General features: G+C 45.8%; 1 protein-coding gene across 1 annotated transcript; it reads right to left on the reverse strand.

The window, feature by feature from the left end:
- Window positions 1-463: 463 nt before the first annotated feature.
- Window positions 464-23,940, reverse strand: uhrf2 (ubiquitin like with PHD and ring finger domains 2). The gene is made up of 17 exons (XM_040197863.2): window positions 23,543-23,940; window positions 15,955-16,350; window positions 14,545-14,864; window positions 8,527-8,745; window positions 8,276-8,385; window positions 7,955-8,141; window positions 7,398-7,521; window positions 6,089-6,196; window positions 5,750-5,854; window positions 5,533-5,639; window positions 5,284-5,446; window positions 5,003-5,140; window positions 4,669-4,903; window positions 3,939-4,090; window positions 3,577-3,675; window positions 3,342-3,484; window positions 464-1,268 (listed from the first exon to the last, which is right to left on the reverse strand). The coding sequence occupies exons 1-17, from the start codon at window positions 23,693-23,695 to the stop codon at window positions 1,253-1,255; spliced, it is 2,775 nt and encodes a 924-aa protein (XP_040053797.1). The 5' UTR covers window positions 23,696-23,940; the 3' UTR covers window positions 464-1,252.
- Window positions 23,941-23,969: the final 29 nt, after the last annotated feature.

Genomic DNA, 23,969 nt, shown 5'->3' on the forward strand with positions numbered 1-23,969 from the left:
TTCCACTACGATATGTCTCAAGGAAATGATTCGATTTTTATTTAAGGCTTAAAAAGCTTTTTAAATGAACTTTCCTTTCAATATTACAATGGAAGGACCTTATAGAAAAACACAAATACGGTATCACCATGAGTATCAAGAAAAGAAAAAGAAAAGTCAAAGGTAACAAAACAAACATCTGCCTCCAGCAGTTTGGTGAAAAATATTATGTGAAGATGTTGCTAATTAAAACAGAAAAACATTTCTAATGGTTTTCAGGTTAATTATATTGTTCATCTCATATCAAAAAACGATTATTTGGCCTATTTCAGAAAGCTGTGAATACAATCTTTGCAAAACAATTTGTAGGCTTGACCACTTCAGATAAGTTCTGAATAACCTAAAGGTGTATTTTCTTTCGCACATTCACATTTTATACTGGAAAAACTCATGAAATCTGTAAAATACAAGACGAAAAGAAGTCTTTCTTTTTTGGAATCCAAATATTTAATAGGTACATATCAAGTATTATTATGACATGTATAAAATTTCAGATCACAATATGAAGCAATGAAACTCCTCAGACCGGCAAATGCAGCTATTGTTTGAGGTCGCCACATAAAAATGACTAATGATTAGAATTGAAAGAGAAGCAACTAAAATGGTAGAAAAATGGCATACAGACATAGATAATAGTAAGCATTCTAAGAAAAATTAAATGCAACTTTTCAAACGTTTTTCTTCAATAGAGTGCAATAAAAATAAAAAAACAACACAGCACTAAAGCCAAGCGTCCACAAGACGTCTAAAAAGTGTTAGTACTGTAGGTTCACGGAGGGCAGAGAGGGGACGGGGAGACGGGGGTCACAGCGGAGAAAGAAACAAGGGCTATTAAAATCATCTCGGAACAAGATTGAGCCACAGTGGAAGTAATGCACATCACAGTTAGCTTTAGAAGACCATAGAAGCGTTTGTACTTTGCAAGTTGTCGACAAAAAAAGAACTAAATCCCGACCGACTGAACAGAAACGGGGACGTCACCACACACGAACAAACAGCTGGCCGATGTCAGCCGGGCCTGAATGTCAGCGGCTGATGCGTGCGCCAGCAGTCTCAGCTCTACGCCTAAAACATGGCCACGCCCTCAAAAAGGTACAGGTGCGCGGGACGATGGCAACGGGACGATGGCTACGTTTTCCCGACTCACGTGTCGAAACTCTTCCAGGTGCGTCATGTGGAATTGGGTGCAGAGAGCGTGCTGCTACGTTCTGCATTAGGCGCCATCAGACCTGCCAACCAGGATCATTTCAGTACCACGTCAGCACAAAAAAAAAAAAAAAAAAAAAAGATGTAAATGTCTGTCGGCCGCTCAAGACGGAAAAGCCCATTTTTAACTCGGGCTGCGTGATATACAGTATCTATAATATATGCATCGGTGTTGAACGGTGAAAACGTGAGGACAACCGCGTCACGTTGTTAGATGTGACTGCGTGTGCGACTACGGAGACGCAAGGATCTATGAAGGAAGCGTTGAGAGAAATTGGAATGAACATATGTCGTAATCTGTAGGGTTGTAACCGACTGGTCTTTCTTGCTATTCCTATGATGTAGGAAGGGGGGGGGGGGGGGGGATGCGTTGGAATCCTCTGAATGGTAAGACATAAGAAAGGTTGAGCATAAGTAGTGTTTAAGAGCTATTCATAGCTGCCATTCTATCCTCATTTGTATTTTCATGTGGCATCTGATAGAGGAACAAATGAGTTCCTCTTATTGGTGTTTCGGTTTTTACCACCAATCCACCGCGTTCTTGCTCTTTTCATCTGGTTTACTGGTGATTTACATGAGAAAACATTCACCTCTGTCCAACTATCGTGGGCAGGAAACTCATAAAATCATTAAAAAAACAACATCACTATCTCGGGCCACACTTATTTGACATGTTACTCGTACATGTTTCTCCATTTTAACACGTTCTGCCTTATCCAGCACACCTTATTCTGTGTCATGAATTCTGTTCCCGCTTTTTTTTTTAACGTATTTAAAGATCTACGTATTCACCAGTTATCAACAGGATCTACTCTCTCAAAGTTTTGCTTATTTTCTGGATTTTAAGATTCAAAGCTCGGACTATTGGCAGCGATGGACTTAATTCAAACTTGTACATTCACATGTTTTTACTGACACACGGTCCCTGGTGAAACATTCAATAGTGTATTGACAAACGTCTGTGTCCTTCTCACATCCGCCCGTGAACTCTCCCCCATGCACTATTCAAAACCTGGGCCATGTTAGGATGGGTATTGTTTACATTTTGCCGGATTTTCAGTGAGAAAAAAACCTTTGTGATGCTGAACTTTGAGGAACGCTAACCGTATTTCCCATCTAACAAAATAAGATCTCAACTATTAAATGTAATCTAAACATAGGCAACTATACAATAACTTTTCCTGAATAAAAAAAAAGAAAAACTACAATTACAATTTTAAATCAGTAGATTTCTGACTAAAATAATAAGTTAGCAACATTGGGGTATCAGATGCCAACTTCTGCTACTTAACAGTTTTTGATAGTCTGTGCTGCAAGGCACTCTCGTCCTACAGGTGGACTGGCGAAAAACAAATCGTGACATTAGAGACACACTGGCGTGTTTCCATCACGCTTACATGCTAACATGAGTCACGCTATTGATCAAGTGCGCCAAAGTCAAAAAACCTTGTGCACCGTCCTAATTTGACCGTGCCTTGACAGGCCGACCCCCCCTCGGATGAGCTGAATGTTGTAACAGGGGGGGGGTACTGTCTTGCTGTGTCTGAATCACTGTTTCAAACTGGCACCTTTATTCACCAGCTGAGTAAGATCTCAGGATTTCTGTTGGTGTGAACGCATACAGGGGTACAAAAAAAAAGATCTTAGGTTGGCAGGAGTCTGATGGCGGATTTCATGATATTCCCAAGGAGGAATTTCCCCTCAAATAATGGGCTCTATGTCCGATTGATAGAACCAGTGACGAACACAGTGGAGGCCTAACGTGAGGTGTCGAGTGCGTGTGAACCGAGGCTCCTTTTGTGCGTTTCGTGTGCGTTTGTTGAGGCAGGAGTAGCGAGGGTAAAAAAAAAAGAAAGTCCCTATTTGAATTTCCGGCTGGTGATGTTAATGGAGACAGTCTAGGTTGAACAGATGAGGTCAGTCCCTACTGAGGTTGTTTGTGTAAGAATGATTGTATACATGAATGGCTGTATATGCAATACACGTTGGCCCGTGGGTAAGTACAGTATGTGTGCGCGATGCATTTTAAAGTGGAGTCCTAGGTACTCGACACGGGTGCACGGAACTACTTAAGAAACGGGGTTTCCCGACCTCACCGGCCCTTGCTGTAGCCGGGGTAGAACTGGTCGAGCAGCACCTGGAGCGTCGCGTTCTGGGACATGACGTAGTCTTTGCCCAAGTCGTGGCGGCAGGCGGGGCAGGTGTACACCTGGGCTCGGAAGGACCGCTGTAGACAAGTCTGAGGGGAGAGGACGGCAGGAGAAAGGTCACACCCGGAGGCCATGGGCGGCGGCGGCGATCGGTTCACGATGGCATTCGGTCGGTACGCACCTTGCAAACGTTGTGTGAGCAGGCGGTGGTGATGGGTTGGAAGGCCAGCTCCTGGCAGCACACGCACATGAAGATGGGCTCCATCTTCTGCAGGAAGTTCTTCGGGTGCACACGGAGACAGACGGGACAGACACATTACAATTGCGGAAGGGACTTGTTCGCATACCTTTGGGACGCATCACCTCTCTGAAAATGTTCCCTTTCTATTAATAAACACAAATTGATTAACATTCAAAACCACACCTACAAAGACAGATGGACTACATCTGATTTCAGTCGGACGACCTTCCAGGAAGGTGAAGGTGAACCTGATGAGCCTGAGATGTGTTTGGGTGTCTAGATTGCACGACAGGGATTCATACCGGTCCCTCTTTAAGGTATCCCATGGCTTCATCCCAGAGTTTCTTGTTGGCCGTGTCCTCGCGGATCAACTGCTGCTGCTGCTCTGACAGCTGGAAAGTCTCCTCCATCTTCACCTTTTTGGAGGGAGGCTCTGCCGCTGGTGACGACTCCGCTGAAGACACGCGAGGCAAACACATTTAAAGGGCTTTACATGAAACCATTATAATATTGGGCAAAAGTCTAAAAACAATTGAGCAAACACAGACAAGAATAAAAGTTGCTGTACATTTTGTGAAATTCGCCACTTCCCCGTAAAATCTGGTTTAATTTAAGGCAGCGGCAAACAGAAAAGTCTTAATTTGAAGCAGCCGAGAGTCTCATCAAACCTGCAGCTTTCCTGGAGTTTGTTTCAGATACGTGGAGCAGAAAAACTGAACGCTGCTTCTTGAGACCTGAGGTGTCGGCATCATTTGTAAGGTGGCAGCAGGTCAGGACATGCATTTTGGCCCTAAATCATCTTCATAAAGCAACAACAGAACTTCAAAGTAAATTCTTTGTTTGACAGGAAGCCAGTGTTACGACCTGAGAACTAGTGCGATGTGATCCACACAAGTGAGACTGAGCATAAAAGCCCACTTTTACAACAGTGCATGCTTGGGGACCATAAAACGCTGGTGGATATCAAATATTTCCAAAGCATCCTAAAAGAAGTTAACTTCTGCTCTGAGATTCATCTGTGAAATCACCCACCTCTTTCTCTGGTGGTCTTCTGCTCTCCGTTGCTCTGTGGCTCCTCTTCTTCCACGCTTGCCATCGGCTGCTCTTCTTCGTCCTCCTCGTCCTCGTTCTCTTCTTTCTCCTCGATCTTGCGTCTCCGCGGCCTCCCCCTGCCGGGGTAGTGCTTACCCCGGCCGCCGCGGCCAGGTCTGGCGCAGGCCTCCTTCTTGGTTTTGTTAGCCATGGCCGCCAGGTAGCCGGGCGGATACTGCAGACAGCGGTAAGACGTAATAAAACTTAAAAAATGGATAAAATAAACCACATGTCATTAGCTGATGCACATGTACAGATGCGCTTGCGGTCGAACCTGAACTGAAAGGCCCAGTTTCTTTATCCTCTCCAGTCCTTCGGGTGTCCAGGGGGCCGGTTCCAGATCGTCCCGTCGGAGTAGGTACCTCCACACCAGGTAACCGCACTTGCCGATCTCTGGCCAGTACTTAACGACCTGTGGCCACGCGCAGACCAGAATGAGATGAAACACGCTTGCCTGCATTCCTGACATGTCGCGCTAACGATGGTGCCGGCCAACGCTTTTCTTTGCATGCTTAAGTGGCTTGGAAGAACAAACAGTAAGATGCTTGGGCGTACCTTGTAAATACCATCGTAGCGGTTTCCCTCCTCGGGGGCGTATTTGCTGATGCGTCGCCCTTTGGAACTGCGCACCACTCTCACCGGCTTTCCGGCCCGCCAGTTCCTGGACTCTGCGCCGTCTTTGTCATTTAGCGGTGCATCGCAGTTTAAGGCCAGCGCCCTGTAGAGAGTTATGGACATGATTAGGAACGATTGGTTTCAATAGTGCTATTCTAGCCTTCTTATCTTAAACACAAAGCGTTGTACCTGTTCATGTGCGTCAGTGTCTGGTCAAAAGAGTGCTCTCCGATCCGTTTGTTTCCTGAGAGGTCACGACCCCCGCTGCCCGTGTAAGTGAACTCATCCCCCCGGTCCTGCAGAAAGGTCGTGGTGACCAGGACAAAGTGATTATGTGAAATTCTCACCCACTTCTCGCACAATGAAGATGAAATGAACATTTTGTAAAACGCAAAAAACAGCTCACCACTTCGTCCTCAAAGCCCCCGGCCAACACCAGCGAATAGGAGCCGTCGTTGCTGCGGCCGTGGATACCACCAACATGCGGCCTGTGAACGCCTGCCTCACTCACCTGAAGTATCACACGAGAGAAATACACGACAATGTAATCCTTAATGTCTTAATACCAAACGGTAAAGTATAGGATGAGACCTGGAAGACCTAAACCCCTCATATACACATATATATATCTATATATATATAGATATATATATATATATATATATATATATCTATATATATATATATAGACACACACTGTATATCAAATATGAAATAAATATCTATGATATTGTGATACACTAACCTGAACTCTGAATTTCCACGTGGTGCCAACAGGAACACCGGGTATGGGTCCATAGTGGTTTGAGGGAACAATTGTGCACTCCTTGGTCCGCCCCACACAGGCCATACCCTGCAAACACATTGAGAAAGACTGTGAGCAGCATGCGCATTAATGCAATCAAAGTCCATCAGTGCCAATGTCTTTAGGTTCATTTAAAGATCGTTTCAGTGGCTGATGAGTTTTACTTTCAGAAGTCAGCAGAATCCCTCTTAGGAGGTACACACGCTTTCAAAAGACAAAGAACAGTATTTTACTTTAAGGGTTATAAAATTGCAATAAAGAGAAAGGCAAGAATAAATGCTGTGTGACTCAGAGCACTTAAATGTGCTCAAAATACACAAGCGGGGCTGTTTTCAATTAGTCCACAGAGGAGGGGAGCATTCTGCTAACGAAACAAGTTATTTTCCGTCGGCAGTTCCAGGAAAGTGGCTAAGTCATGCCTAATGGCATTGTTCACATTACACCATGGAGCAGAGCGCCGGGGAGACAGCCGGGCCCGGATGGAATCGAGCCACGCTAAATCTCAATGCGTTGCCATGAGAGTCTGAGGAGATTCTGGACGAGGCTTAACACTATGCTGAGGGGAAAAAAATGCTTTTCAAATCAGCCGTGTCCCTCAGTAATTAACATGAGACGGTTGGAGATTTCGTAAGGTCAAAAGCCTAAATGTTAACGCGAACACAATAGAGAAAGAGGGCTGTACAAAGTGTTCATCTATACGCAATAACCCATTCATATTTATATATGTATGTATATGTAGGCATTTGCATAAAGAGACATGACCGACGGTCAGACCAACGTTGCTAATCACCTGCGGGAGCCTGGTTTAACTCCATGTAGATATAAAGTAGCGTTGACAGGAAAATAATCAGATTGTTTGATTTGAGATGAAAAGCTGTGGTGCACTCAGGCAATATTTATCACAGCAACAAAGAGCTGCAAACAAAAGGCTTCACATGAAAGAAACCATTCACCTCAAGAACAACGCAACAAGCAGATTACTGACTTACACATAAAAGATACGCTGAAGGAACAAACCCGTTTGCAGTAGTAAATGCGTAGTAAAATGTGTGATGCATTAATAATGCATGAATCGGTGTGTATTAAAGAGCTATATATTTAATTTAAGTCCGACCTGTTTATTCTACCGTTTGTTCAATCCATCAATACACATATAATTTGCCCCGTGGACACAGGCCTTCCTCAAAGAGTCGCTGTCAGTGTGTGTGTGTGTGTGTGTGTGTGTGTTTTAGGGGCCCTTGGGTCTCACCTTTCCCCAGTCCCTTTGACTCTCGGTAGTGGCCGAGGGCATCTTGGCCTTCTTCTTGCTGGCTTTGAGCTTCTCTCCTGCTTTTACAACCTCGTTGGTGTCGTTCTTACAGGTGGGACAGTACCTGACGGAATGAGAGAATGTTATTTCTGTGGACTCGTGGAGGTTCGTGTGTGTGAGTGAGACAGTTTGATAGGACCCAAAACAAAGCTTTTCCCCGTATTAGCCAGAATGCAAAGATCCCTAAACCGGTATGTTGCACATAATGGAATATTCCGATTCAACAAACACAAACACAATGTTTTGTCTTTCTGCCACAGAAGGTAGGATCTTCCTCATGAAGAAGCTTTCCAAAAATAGTTTTCTGTTTGGGAGAGACACATTATATAAGCTCACACCCGCATTATATCATTCTCAAGATTCCAACCCCAGTCCCTTATTAATTACTGCACTTGAGCTCATGCAGAAAAGGAGTCATCCACCTTCTCAAATAGACAAGTGAAGCGCCTGGTGCCGTGGCTAATTGCTGAGCTAAACCCGCTCTCTCTCTCTCTCACCAGTCCTCGTCATCCGGGATGGTGGCCAGCGGCGGGTTGAGGCAGTAGATGTGGAACGCCATGTTACACTCGTCGCACAGCAGCTGCATGTGAGCGTCTTGCTTCCCGCCGCACACACAGCAGGAGCAGAAGCGGCACTCCGCCTCGGGGTCAGCCTTGCAGTGCTTACACTCCGGCCCGCTCTTCCCTGGAAGAAGGTGACATTCAGACACGCGCGCACGCTGGAACATGGACTTAAAAGAAAAAGGGCACGGCGCGTCGTGAAGAATGTCGCACTAAAATAGACACGGACGTGTTTTGCCCGCTCGAGCGTGTACATACGTTTGAACTGTCCATCCGAAGCCGAGAGCGGCCGAGCTCCTGGTGTCTCCACCTGGTAGATTTCATCCAGAAACTGAACTTTACAATCGCCGATCACGTCTCCGGCACCCCTGGATGGTCGTGTGTGAAAAGATGTGAGAAAAGAGAACCAGAGAAGATTTTTAAAAAAGACGAGAAAGTCCCACAAAGAACACGCATCACACTTCATCTTGCTAAGCAACAAAAAGAAGCCTGAGAAGAGCAACGCTCACCCCAGGAGGATCTTGACTCTCAGCTCCCTGTTGGTGCGGGAGGCTTGGTTGACGGTCTGAACCTCGCCGTCGAACCAGAAGCCCCTCTCATCCGGCGTCTCCATGTTGTAGTTGACCATCACGCGCGCGCCCACCTGGAGCTGGTCCCACCGCAGGAGGGTCCTCGCACGCGGCCTCACATCCACCGGTCGCATCTCCACCACACCGTTCTCTGGGTAGCTGGAGGAGGAGGAGCGGGGGAGAGGAGGTGAGAGCGGGAGAGGGGGAGAGGGGGAGTTGCGGTGTTTGAAATCGCCGGGCCCGCCGGCATCACCTTGATTTTCACATTTCCGTCTTATAGTCTCATCGTTTGGAGGTTAACGATTACCGACACGTGGTAAGTTTCTTTTCAGAGGAACTGAATGCGTGCGCATGCACATTTTTCCACTTAGCCCACATGCAGCTCGGAATTGAAAGTGTTCACTTCTTTATACAAAAGCTACGGCTTGACTTACCACTGAGCACATTTATCATATTCTAAGTGTGAAAGAGTATAACCTTGGGGACAAAAAAGAAGTGAATAGAAGCTCAGCAGCTCAATGCATTAATTCACATACTGTTCCAATGATAAGCGGTATAAGCCTCTGGATGCAAGTCCACACAGGCACAAAGGAGAAAAAAATGTAATACATTTGGATTTTGAACAAAGCCAAATGCCAAATAAAAAAATTTAAAAACGGAAATTAAAGGCCAATATTATTTTACTCAAAAGGAGATTTAGAAAGTCACTGCACTTACGAGCCGGTCCAATAGTCTGGCCCATAACACCCTGGGTAATCCACAATGTGGTGGTTTTACACCTTCTTCAGAAGGCAGATTTTGTTGCTAGCCTTTTCCCCCGTGTTTGTCTGTGCTAAGCTAAGCTAGCTAGCTTCATATTAAACCACACAGACATCACAATGGTACGAATTAGAATTCAGAACTACGGCAGGACAACCGACAATGTTTCTGACTGTGAAATGTTGGCTGTCCGTCAGGAGAACCGTAGCACATTCTGTTCCTATAAAGACAATTGGCACAAGAGTGAAATGTGTCTTCTTGTCCAGCAAACTCGGGAGTGGACGTACAAGGTTAATTGCAAAGGTCCCCTGCCTGCCAATCATCATTAACTGTGAGGATCGGGCCTGACTCAGAGATGAATTAAAATCTCGCTTTGCTCGCCAATAACTGGAATTACGCTTACAGAGGAACAATGCGTTAGCGTGACGTTCAGCACACAACCGCTCGTCCACCTCACACAGTTGGAAGTGACGGGTTAAGGAGAGAATAACGCGCATGGGCGAGCAGTTGCTGTGCTAACGGCTAAAATGGGCACTTTCTCAGACCGACCGCGCGGAGCCAATGATTCTATCCTGTCCAATTATGCACCACTTATGCTTCGTCGGACAAGACTAGGCTGCATATCTTAAGCCATTGTAGATGAGCAGAAGAGGCCCCGCGGAGACGGACTGTAAGAGCAGCGCACAACTACTGGCTCCCCGGAAGAGGCGGCTGGGGCACAGTGCAGGGATTTCCTTTTTTAGGCCCAAGGGATTACTGAGGTTTTGGGTTAGGGTGTGGGTGATGGGGGATGGGGAGGGAGGTTGTCACAAACGCACACACAGACACACGGCAACATGCACAAATGTATACACACACACACACACACACACGCACGTGCACGCACAGCAGAGGAATATCAACTCAAAGGGAGCACACAAAGGGAGCCAGCATGAACAGAAGGGGAACACGGAGCAGGCGGCCCGCTCGCTGTACTCGCGCTGCGTCAGACCCGCGAGCGTCCACCAACGGACGATGAATTAATAAACCGGTGAACTCAAATCGCGCGAGCCGGAACATCTTGCCGTTGACTCGTTAAATAGATGATAACATTTAATTATGTCGGTGAGGACGTTGAGGGACGGACACTTTGACCTACACCGACTGCGATTGTAAAGCGGGATTAAATTCCCTTCATGCACATGTAAAACGCAACAGAATCGGATAATGGATGCATTACAATCATCTTAATGGGGGAACATTACTGCCCGCTCACAGTCTCGGCTCAATAAAACAGAGGCCCTGCAACGTGATACATGCTTAAGAAAACCCAGGCTAAGTGGTTCTTTCCTGCATCACAAAACATGTACAAACGTTGTAGTATTACACCTATAATTATAGAACCACTTAAGATTCCTTGTATATAAATATTACCTATCTGAAGACAGACTTACTGAGTCGTACTTAACTGAAATATTGCTTGAAAACAATGACTACAGCTACAGCTTTTGGGATGAAATTTAACTGGAAACTCAAGCTGAGTCCAGCCCAGAGATGTACAGCTGCTAGAAGAATGGAACAACTAGAGATCAGTACCTTCTATTCTACTATTCGCAACTGAGAAAGCTTTCAAGGTCAACATAATCTAAGTGGTGTGGTGTGTCGGCCGCGCCATTTATCCCATCTGACCTGAATGTCACTTAAACCCTTTCTGGAGAATTCTCACATGCTAAAATGTTAAAGCAAGAAAATGTAGGTTTTGAATGAAGAAAATTCCCACATGGCTCCTCCTATGAATTTAAAGTTGCATTAATAAGCAAAATAAGGTTTGTATCCGTACAAAATTATTCTTAACATAATTATATTCATTAAGAATAAGAAGGCGTATTCTGACACACATTGATCCATTGCTTTATTTGGAAAATATTCGCAGAGTGAAAACCTGAGTGCAAGTGAACACATTCTATCATTGAAGCATCGATGTGTTAAACCTCCACACAGTCAGGTGGACTGTCCGCCTACGCTGTCCCAGTGGATAAACCCAGCCTCCAGCATTAAGCGCGAAAATGTCCCTGCCGACGCGGGAGGAGGGAAGAAAGACATTCAGCCGCTGCACAATAACAACACGTCAACACTGTCCTCAATGCCGAGCGTGACTACAACGTAGGAACGCGTTCAGTCAGTAGTGAGCGCATGAATTATCTACAGAGGAGCCCTCGCTGTCCCTTCTGGTATGAAAACCTCAATTACTGATAAGCCGCCGAGTTAGAAATACTCTGACACTAAAACAAGCTAGATATAATTGCTTCCAACAGTAGTGAGGTAAAAGGACTGCGGTCTCTCTTAACCTCATCCTTTGTTAGTAATTGAGGCAATGATGTGAAGCGGCGACTTTTTATCAACTTGTATTTAAATTACTTGAGTAAGATGAGACATTTTAAAGTCCAGCAATGTGAGAGACTTCAGAACATCGCTAATAAGAGTAAAAGACAAGTTGGACAATTGCTTGATTTACAACCCAAATCCCATTATTCTAGATAGCCACGAAACCCACATCCAGCCTGCCTCACTTTGGTTTTTGGTACTTTCAACGCCTCCACAGCAACACATGCAGAGCATCGCTTGCTCTGTCGCTGCTGATCGACACACAGCACTTACAAAAGAACATAGTCTCAGTGTGACAAATGAGGCTTGATTATCTGGTTTGTGGCCCTTGTGGTTTGTTGATGCCGTGTACAGACTATCAGAGACATCACAGATTTAATAACTCAATGGCAAATAGAACATAATAGCTCTGTATTTTCTCTTTACAAGCAAAACTAGGTAATTTTACGTATAGAAAGATTTTGGGAGGCAATATTTCTCAAATTTGGTTAATAAAGCCAGTATGTGTATAATTTTTAAAAAATGTTAGAATTGCATGGTGATTAAACAACAAAGGGAAAAAGACGTGTTTGAAAAGAGGCAAGTCGCACCGAACAGGTGTTATTAATAACATTAACGATGGCTTAGTCAGCAGACCGTGGAACTGAAGCCGCTAAATGAATCACACCTGTGCTGTTCCATAGTAATAGCACTGTATATCCCAGCTCTTTGGTTACTATATAATACCAATTCAAGTTAATGGTATTAAAGGTGGTGGTATTAAATGGCAAGTTAAAGGTATATATATATATATATATATATATATATATACATATATATATATATATATATATACCTAGTATTTAATACACTTAACAATAATACGATGATAGAAAGTGTACTGAAAATACTAACTACTACTAACTTAATTTCATTTCTTTGTTACTTCCTAAATGCTCAAAAAAATAATCTCAGCCTGATGGCAGTCATCCTCAGATACGGGCGGGCCGACAGCCACAGCTTTAGATGCTGCGAAGATCTCTTCCATTGCATACACGTTGATCCTGGACAATTAGGAGGCTGAGCCCATCTAAGAAAGACTTAAGCAAAACCTTCCCAAAAAAACACACAGATTACTGTCGAGCAGTTAAAAAAAATCTGGATTTGATGTGCAGAGATTGTTTTGGAAAAAAGGCCTTTTTCAACACAGACATTCTGACAATGCTAATTGATGAATGATAATCCTGTTGTCTCGTGGCTGCACAAGGATTGAGTGATGTGGCTTTATATAGACATTTTCCCTATTGCTCAATCCTCCCCGAAGGAATCCTGCCATAGAAAAATGATTTAATCTCTACTTTATTATTTAAATGTCTGTAATTAAGTTGCAGGAAGTGCTGCTTTTTAGCCAGACAGATTTATTTTCTATCCGCAAATGAACACACACACACGACAACAGATCCCGTATTCTGTAGAAATGCTGTGCAGACCAACCTCATGCAAAAACATGGCAGTTCAATTTGTGGGGCAGGTTCGTGTGTTTTCTCTGGCAAACGAAATGATGGAAGAAACCAGACGAGGGAAACTACGCGTCTAGCAAGAAAGCAAAAGAGTGTATAGAGCAAAGCCACACTAAAGACAGAATACCGACAACTACTACTTGCATTTGTGGCAGCGGCTTCTCTGAAGCAGACAAAACTGGGCGTTGTGTTTGGTAAAGATGCAAATCGCATATTCCTGTTGCACCCTGTTTAAAACTAGCCTGGAACCTTTGTTGTCGTTCACGTCTCACTCTGCCGCTTCACTGTCAGCTGTCGAACGAAGCCAACGAGGAAGGTTGGCCCGAAAACAACAAATCTCAATAAGCGGAAAAACCCATTTATGATTTTCAGCTGCTGAATTTAAGTAGAAAGTGGCAGACAAAATGGTGCATATTTCGATCTGTGTTAAGATTGTGCCGTGAACGATCGCCACTGCCCTGTTGATTGTGATGAAGCAATCCGAACAACAGGGATTTGGCAGAGTGTCGAATGGGAAAGGTGTCTCCTGACAGGGAAACACACGCATCTACTGCTCGACTAAGCTTGATGCCGCTTCTCTGGAAAAACATCCATAACGGACGCATACACGCGCGCGGCACAGAGAGACACACACCGCGGTAGACGCTGCGCGGAGGCTATGTCTCACCGGTCGGATGTTCACAGCAATTACAGACAAAGCCGAAGGAGGCAAGCTAAGAAGTATTGCTCCCGAGAACTCACGAGTTACCATGGAAACATCGTCTTCTGAATGAATTTGCAGGGAAAGAAGAGTGCAAGAGATTGAGTCCAAATTGTAGCACTAACTGCTAAAAAGAGAGAGAGAGAGAGAGAGAGAGAGAGAGAGAGAGAGAGAGAGAAGAAGCCTCTCCTCATCCCCTGAACCGCCAGGAGAAAGCCGAGCCTGCAGCTCCCGACGGGCCGAACCACTGTTAGTGATGCTTGCCGCCACACACACACACAGACTTTGCATGTATGTTTGTTGGACATTTTTTTTATCTATTTTTTTTTAGCATTGGCATAACTGGCAAGAAGTAAACCCTATTTTCTGCTTCATGCAAATAAGAGACTCACTTGCACATCCAATTAGAGCCACAGCACTGCACATTTCAACCAAAACTTTTAGAATTCTTTTCTCTTTTTTTTTTTTTTCTTCAGCGGACCTAAATATTGCTGTGCGGATGTCTGCTAAAGATTTAACTGTGCAATGTTAATAAAAGAAAATAACAACCCGCAATGATGCGTTTGTCAACACGGCAACCAGAATCCGCTCGGTTGCAGCGGGCGAAATCCCCCGGCAAAACACGCCGTCACTTACTCTTCATATTTAATGTGGTAAACAACATCCTCTTCTCTCTCCTTGCTCTCCGTAGCCGCTGTCGAGTCCATCTGAGAGGTGGAGGCTCCGTTACTCTCGGAGCTCAACCCGACGTTATTCCGGGTACCGTCCGTGGTTTGGCCCTGGCTGTGGGCCGGCCCCTGATCGGCCTCCAGCTTTCCATTAGTCCTTTTCGGGGGGCGACCCACCTTGCCCTTGGTGGGCATTATCTGTCCTTTGGGAGCGCGCGTCACATTTTCGAGGCAGGCCTCGAACCAGGCCCCGATGCTGACGTCCCTGCAGTCCACCAGCTCATTAATCTGGGAAGACACAAAGACGGGATTTTTAAAAGGCTTTCTTCCTGCTAATTCTTATAGGTGTCAATGCTGCATGATAATACATTTTAAGACTGTGGGAGATGGAAACAGTCCACAACATGCGTACTTGTGTAGTGTAATCTCTGCACACTGATTTAGTTAGCCTATTTGCAATCTATTTCCAAAAGCATCCTGGAACTGAATGGACAGATTCTTGTTATAAGTGTCATCCACGGCCCCACGCGGGCCCTTGTGTGACGACCACATGAAATATGTCAGAGTCGTTGGCGCATGTGTGAAGCCTTCAGCGGCCCGTGACCTTCACATCCAGTGAAGCTGCGCAATTTTCAAGTCATCTACTTTTGCTACAGTATTGATTTTTGTACGTGCTGGTCTTTTGGCATAAAATGAAATATCCAGTCTGAGTCATATAATTCGCAGTCATGTGGGTGACTCACAGTAGAATAGAGGAGACTCATCAATATTTGGGTTTTGACTGCAGTCGACTGTAAATTCCTGTCTCCTATTTGAGTGTGTCTGCTACTCCATGGCAGAGATTTCATTAGCGCTCATAAATTAAAGGAATGTGGGGTATCTGACCCGATCTACCCAAAACACAGAGCAGTTTAGGGAGAATGGAAGATTTTATTTGGCTGGAATACTTAACAGTCTGAGGTGCCGCATCGCAAGACTACACTCGTAAAAAATAAAAAAAAGAAGAAGGAAGAGAAAATCACCAAACCCACGACGGAAGCTTAAATTGTGGGGATGTTTTTCCTTTTTTTGTTATGTTCAAAATAACACTATTTGTGTTAAATACAGACCTATTAAAGCAGAATATAGTGTAAAACATAGCACGCAAAAGTGTAAACACGTATGTACTAAATTAAGCTAAATTGCCCAAATAACACATCTAATATATAAATTAGCAGGACTACGGCTTCACGGGATGGTTTGGCTTTTTCATTAGCAGGGGAGGAGAACATAATGAAAGAAAAAGGATCTGTCTTTTAGGGTGTTAAACGCTGTGTCGCACCACTTTCAATGCGAGACCTTGCCAACCCTTCCCAAATATCAACGGCCTCATCCTCACCTTGTAGACACCAATTCCCGGGTCGACGAGTGCGTTTCTGCTGGACGTGGGCGGCTGAGTGTCCGCGGGCGGACTGGAGGACTTAAACCCATTCTTGGAACTGGCGGAGTTACTGGTAGTGCTGGTGTCCGGCTTGTTTTCGTTTACAGCGCTGGGAGCAACGCTGCCGCTGTCATTGTCTGTATTGGTGGCGGTTTCCATAGCAACGGGGGAGGCGGGAGCCGGGGAATTGTGGCTTTCTGACCTGGGGTCAGAGGAGGGGGGGCCTGAGCCACAGGCTACAGAGGAGTCCTTGGCGGCGGGGCTGTCCGGAGCGTCGGTCTGTGAGCGAATCAGCAGCTGGACGATGTCATTGAGTCCCACGTTGTAGTCGAACAGCGTCTGGCCATCTTCCATCTGAGGAGAGAGGAGATATAAAAAAAAAGAAAAGCAGCTGAGGTGAATGGATCGTCACTCAGCCGCGCAGATGCAAAAAGACAAATTGTATGTAATGACCGTAGCCTAATACACGGCCTTCAACCGGCTCTCCCCTTTTTCTAGTCAGCTTACCGAGGCTTTCACTTGCCCACGGGTGCTGTGTTTGGACGATTGCACAAATGCTCATCAAGACATCCCTCATTAACAATACTCCCAATTTTCTCTCCTAATAATAGACACTTATGTGGTATGAAATGAACACCAGTTTGCCCTCAGACGAATACGCCCGGCTGCTTGTCAAGGACAAACAAAGAACACAGAAGAAAACATTGAGCGCGGCACGAGAAAAAAACACTTATGCATTGCTCCTCCACATCAAAACACACACTTCAATAAATCCTCCTGCCTCGAAATGCAGCAGCGGCGTTTAAGGACGTTGCTTCGCGAGTCCGGGGCAAACCCCCCCCCCCCCCCCCCCCCCCGCCCCATAAGCTCTGTTCTCAGATGATCCAATGTGATTAAATGTGTGGTGGAGGGAGAAGGGAAAGGGGGTGGGGGGGTGGGGGGGCAATTGTCACTCATGATTGGTAAGCTGTTACTACTGATCAACCTACATTTGTGTTGGTTCACGTTTCCACTCTGATAATAATGGATGCTGATCTGCTGCTCCGCTCGTATGCATCCCGCACTGGATTTTCCACAAGATTTTTTTTTTTAAATGCATGAATTGAAGTGATAGGAGATGTAGCTTTGGGAGGGAGGGGGGGGGAGAAGAAGAAATGACCGGGTTGCTATGACAACCAAAAGAAAGCACCACCACCCCCATGAACCTGAATCGTATATACAATCTCCGTCGACACCACCACCACCACCACCACGAGCGAGACCCTGTCAGGCGGCGGCGGACGGCAATCAGGAAAGCGTTCCCGCACCAGGGCCCGTCAGGGGGAAAAAAACCCACCTTCATTATTCTACCGCCACCGAACCGCCGTTGAGCACGCGCTGCGGCCGCCGCCCGAGGAGCGGGGCTCATGGCGGGGCCCGCCAACTCATTACAGACGCCAGCGATTCATTTCAGCCCGCCCAAACCCCCACGAGGCCATTGTGCCGGAGAGAGAGGCGAGCATGGCCGCTGCTCCCGTTGCCTTCCCCGTCTCCCGTTGTGTAAAAAGCGAAAGAGGGAGTGCGAGCGCAATTTCCCCATCCCCTCCTGTTTTTTTTTTTGTTTTTTTTGTTAATAGTCTCGTGAAATTCAGATCAGAGGAGCAGCAGTGCGAACACAGTGGTGGCTGTGTACTCACCTGTCTGTTTGTCTGTGGCGCCCTATCTCAGCGTTTCTTTGTCTGAACTGTTTCTGATTTAGCCTCAGTAATTGTTCCCTCTCTCCCTCTCTCGCGCTCTGTCTCTCTCTTTTGCTACTTGACACGGCGTTAAGAAGCCCGCGGCAAACGGACACACCGGCAGACCACCCGACCTCGCTGATGAGGAGGTGGCGATCGGATGGAGTGAACATACAGTAGAGTTACGCTCACCGCACAGATCCACAAAAACGACACCAAAGCCGTGCCCCCCCCTTCCTCCCCACCCACCTCCACCCCGGCACCTTCTTTGTGTGATCAGCCTCTCGCCGCGAGGTGCGACAGCCCTGACATCAGTAACAAGCGGCTGAATAATCCCCCGAACAAAGAAGCGCCATCTGAACCGGCGATGTCGGAAAGGAATGCTTGATGCGTTCGCGCGGGTCACGGCGACTTGGACGAGAACGCCGCCTTGTTGACTTTCTGCAGGACGAGGCGGCATCCGAGGAGACGACATTTTCTCCTCAGGTCATAAATAATGCAAATGAATCAGAAGGGGAAAAAAAAAAAAAAACATTCCGGTACCTTCGTCTGTGAGACTCGGTGAAATGTGCGTTCCAGGAGAGCGACCCCGAGCACGCGTGCGTCCCCACGAAGCCAGACGCGGAGCGCGGACTATTAACTCGAGGCTAATTAACTCGAGGCTTTGTCGAGCGGCTGAAACAGATCACAACGCATGGCAACGGTGCGTGTGTCACATTGTTGAGTGAAATAAAATGAACACCTCTAATTTCTCTGTTTCGACAGGCGTTTTTTTTTCTTCTTTTTTTGTAACGGGAACCGAGCGTTACTGACAGAAAGAACGTCAAACAAAGAGACAAAGGCCGACAAAGGCCTGAGGCCGCTGAGGACTTTAAAAACCTGCGTTATTAGAAAGGTGTTTTCATGATAACACTACAGCCAATAATACACATCATAGAGCAGAGGCTGCAGGTGGGGGGACATTTGGCTATAATATTACGTTCAGTTTATTATTGTATCATAGAGGATCATAGCTGACTGCTGCAAACGCTCTTAGTGCAGAAGTCATTCTGAAATGAAACTAACTAAGCAACACCTACATATCTGTGGCTTGAGGGAACACATTTAGCCATCACTTTTAAAATCACAAAGACATCAGGGTGGCCCATTTAATATCGGTGCCCGGTTCTGGGGGAGGCTTAACTGCGGCGAAAGGCCCGAGCCGGAGCCTCGCCGCTGCTGCTCGACAGCACGCGACTCGTAGAACAGAAATGAGCCTCTTTTGCCCGGTGGGCCATCCGGACCCCTCACTCCTACACGATTTCCTCATCGTCTCTGCAGCAAGACTGAGCGAAATAGCACGGGACCCCCCCCGCCCCCTCACCAAAAAAAAAAACAATGACGTGGGGAGTAAACTTTTCACCGGTAATCTGCACAAATGACCTGGAAACGGTGACTATGATTTCTTTTTGCTTCCGTTTGCAGCCACTGTAAGCCCGGCCTTTTTTTAACCAAACAACTTTGACCTAACTTTCTTACCTAGTTTTGGCATAGAGACAAAAAAAAATGTCATGACTGACTCTATTTGCAGTAGAAATCCTGTGTTTTGGATTTGGATATGAAATTACCAAAAATGTAATTGTTTTATGTTTACTACCATCAAACAAGTGCCACTATTGAAACCCCAAATAAATAAATGAGACAACTGGGTATGCAAGCCTGGACTGTCCTGCAGTAACCTGACCTATGTAAACACTGCAAAGGGGAAAACGACTCATCTCAATGCAGACGTGTGAGCTCACAGTGAACAGGTTGGAAATTTGACCACCATGCAGATGTTTATGAGATGGCGGTGCTGCTGCTGCTGCAAAAAAAAAAAACATGTGGGAGTGTTAGAAAGCTCGCAGTCGTAGTCGAGGTTTCGAGCCTCCTCCCTTTGTCTTTGCTCTTTGTCCGGCCGATCTGTCGAAGAAGGGTGTGACTGGGTGCATGCATGGCTGCAGCCAACTCCACTTTCCCTCAAATTCTCGGGAAAATTCTACAGCTTGGCAGTGCCCGAAGAAAAGCCGTCATTCGAGGAGCCCGCAACATCAATGCGAAGCATAATCAAAGTGCAGCAATATCTAACTAGGTCACAGCGACTGCCTGCGCGAAAGGAGGCAAACCAATAAAGCTTTCCTACAGCTCAACAATAGACAACAGCTAACGGCGGAGGACAGCCCGACCATTTAAACATGTTGCTGGCCCAGCAGGAAAAACACACACACACACACACACACAGTGAGCTACAGCCTCATATGTGAAGCACACAGACGCAATACAAGTGGAGCTCTCAATCGAAGCCAAAGCTTTTTTCTTTAAAATTAGTAAATGAGAAGTCTGCCACAAAAGTGATCGTGGGCGTTGAGCCAAAAGGGCTACGAGAAGAGTAGACGGTGTGGGTGAGGGTGCGTGGCGTGCTCGTGTATTTATGTGCGCGCGTGCGTGTCCCCGCGCAAACGCCCGTGATATGAGAGACGCTCGCTCGGAAGTGAAACGGAGACACAGCGAGGAGGGCACGGGCAAATTGCAAAGAACCCCCGTGAAAAAACAAACACTAAAAAGTTGTGCGGCTGCTGCTGGCCCGAGACGCTTCTGAGTCAAGGGCGAGCGTGACTTTGAACCGGAGCGGCAGCGTGCGCAGTGAGCTGGAGGGAAAAACAAGACGCCATTTTGGAAAGGAATTAGTTATTCTGCAACAAGTCAGAATCCCAACAGGGCCGCGCATGTGAGCGGGTGGAGAGCACGACGCGTGTGTCCTGCTCATTCCACGCATTGGCTGACATATGGAAATCCCCCCGGATTGACCCTACCCACTTATTCTCCTGTGAGATGAAGGAGGTGCAGGATTTACTGCACAGGCCCGGGCCTATGCAACCACAGCTCCAACAGGAAATGCCAGCTCCCGCATGCATAACAGATAATTCATCACCGGCCTTAGTAATCAAGCAAAGGTCACGTTTGGACTACTATTGCTGATGAACAGTCGGACTTCGTCTGTACTGTTGTTGAGTCCCACGTTTGTGTTGACTTTGCTCAGAACAATTGCCAATATTTGTCTACGACTAGTAAAAATGTGGGAAAATGCATCCAACACAAATATTGGTTTGTGATTATTAGGTTTGCAAAGTAAAAAAAAAAACATGAAGTGGACCAAAGTAATTCATTAGCATTCATGAATTAAAAACGAAATCACTCTAAGAAATGACTTCCTCTCCATTACGCGGGATGAGTCAACTCATTGTGGTCGGTGTGCCTCAAATTGCAACGCTCTTGAATGTGACTTGGTTGCACAGCAGGAAGTAGGTTAGATAACTTCAGCACGCACAAGACCCGTTATTACGGAATATCTTAGCCTATAATCCTGCCCGACACATGAATGAAGGAAAGTGTGACTCAATGTAAACAGTGAGAGATCACCACGTCACGTGGGCCGTTTCCTTCCTGGGGGCTTATTTACATTTTACATTAAGCTTTTATCCGAAGCGACTCACAAGACGGTACAGACCCAGAACAAGAGAGCCAAACTACAAAATGCTATAAGTAAGTGCCATCTTAAGGGCTAAAAAAAAGTGCTAACTAGTACAGGTATAGTCGGTAGGTGTGTGCCTGGCTGAGTCACACTGTGTTAATATTTAATATTACAGCCTTGTGATGCTATGCTTTAATACTAAATAAACCATGGCACCAGATTCCTGTCGGCAGTGTTTCTGCTTTTTACTGAACACCTGGTACATTGAAGGCTTTTACTAACCCTTCACACATTTTACACATCATGGTACGGTGGGTCTGTCCATCCTCATATATATATATATATATATATATATATATATATATATATATATATATATATTTTTTTTTTAATACTTCACATAGTTGAACTAACAGAACATGAATAGCGGACGTATGGCGAACAAATCAGACTACTATTTAGAAAGAACTCTTGTCATGTTAAACATGTTAATGGTGCAGGAAATAAACCACAGGCTCCGAGGCTGCAATGCACGCTGCATGTGACAATCCGCCATGATGCGCACACACAAAACTCGTGTGTGTGTCGGGATAACAGATTACAGTTTTCATACCCTTCTCTTCCCCAGCTGCTGGCATTTAATAAAAATTAAGCTTCCGTCAAGCACCATGAGAAAGAGAGAGAGAGAGACTAAGCACACTGACATCTGTTCACAGTGTGAATCATCAGTCTGTAATAAATGAATCATCACATTCCAAACACATGATTTTAAAAGGTATAGAATTTCCAATCGAACCGCAACACTGACTGAGAGGGACGCTGGCATATCATACTTTTCCCAAAGAAACAGTTATTTTCCCCGCTGCAATCAGACACCTATTGTAGGACGTAGAGTGACACTTGTGTTTAAATTATAATAAACCTATAAGTCTACCAACACTGATGATTTACAACTGAAAATAAAATCCTGACTGATGCATTATAAGTTAATGTAATTAGAAAGTGGCGATGGGTACTTGACCGAAACCAATAGTGTGCATTATAATTTACACATTACAAGGATATTGATACTACATATCGTAAATAATAGCATATGCCATTTACAACAGTATTCCAAACCACATGTTAAATTATCCAATTCCTGCTGATCCCATTACAACTTTTTCAGATTTTGCTGCGTAACAAATTGGAATTCCAGTAGTTTCTTAAATAATAAACGTATCACAATTAAAACAAAATCTTAAATTTCTCATGAAACGATTATATGGAGAAACAAGGGGCTCTTGATATTTACTACTACTGATGCAATCAGACAGGTGCAGTAAACCCAAACCACATTAAATTCAGTTAAGTAGAACTATCTAAAAAAGACATCTAAACTGAAACGGAGTGATGACGGACTTGTGCAAGATATCAATTCTCCGGTATCTATATAACTATTACATTGTTATTATGGTTCGAAATTAACAATCAATAAATAGTGAACATCTGACTTATATGTAACTGAAGTAAAAAAGGGAGTTAGGGTTGAATACGCATGCCACTCATCCTTCTCAGTGTGTGTGTTGTGCAGCGTGGGCACAGGTGAACTGTCAGAATAGCAGAGGACAGGTATCTCTTTGTGGGTGGTTCCTACCGCAGGTAAACAACACACTTGCTTTCAGACGTCAGGGCACGTGGAGCCACGTGACCCCTCCTCTCTCCAATTACCATTAACATCATCATAACACCGAGCACGCACACATGACTCGAGTGGCAAAATAAATAACGCGATTTTCCTATATGTATATATATATATGGGTATGTATGGACGGTGTGGACGATGCTGCCCGTTAATGCGGTTTAACGGGGGCTCGTCGGTGAGTGACGCGCGTCGGTTGTTTGCGCCGCGCTGTCGAGGCGATGTAAACAAACATGTCTACGCGGCTGAGACATTTGTTGCATGCGCGCGTTTCCACCGCGCGAGAGCCCTCCGAAAAAAACAACGCAGTACGGCTCTATTACATCACCACACGTCCATGTGATATCACTGTTGTGGTAGGGGGGGTTTGGGTTTTTTTTGGGGGGCGGCGGGGGGGGGGGGGGGGGGGGGGGGGCTGGCACACCGCGCACCCCGGGCTCTTGCGCAAGAACCATTGGCGAATTCCTATCAAAACAGGAAGCTCGCGCACGGGTCCGAAAAGGCTCCAAAACCGGAGGACCGCTCATTCTCACCGCAGCAGCACCGAAACGCTGCAAGAGCAGCAGCAACAACAACAACAATAACTACAGAGAAGAGAAAAAAAAGCAACCCCGAAACAGATTGTTGCATGACGGCGGGGACGCAGAACGTCGCGCTTACCTGCTTCCCGCGATAGAACAGGCGCTGCTGATGCGGGCTCACGCTGAAGATCTCCTGTATTTTCAAACGCAGGGACTCAATTTTGGTCAATCGAGAAAGGTCCTCAACGGTTCGCGTCTCCTTCCCGTCTATGGTGCGAACCTGGATCCACATCGTCGCGCCGCCCTGTTTGAGCCTCAAAATAAAATAGCAGATGAAGCAGCGCTGCGGACACGGGTGCTGTTTTTCCCCCTGGGGAGAGGAGGGAGGGAAGGGGAGGGGGTGGGGGTGTAATCGGGTAGAATTGAGAAAATATTCAGGGCTCCATTGCGTTTTTCCTCTGCAGAGGTAACGTCGGACTGGCTTCGGGCAGGAGGTGTCTCACATGAGGTCGCGGCGCCAAGCAAATCTCGCGAAATAACGTTCAAGCGAGCCCAGCTCGCAGTTA

The sequence above is a fragment of the Gasterosteus aculeatus genome, chromosome 14, assembly GCF_964276395.1.
Source record: "Gasterosteus aculeatus chromosome 14, fGasAcu3.hap1.1, whole genome shotgun sequence".
In the NCBI taxonomy this organism is placed as follows: Eukaryota; Metazoa; Chordata; class Actinopteri; order Perciformes; family Gasterosteidae; genus Gasterosteus; species Gasterosteus aculeatus.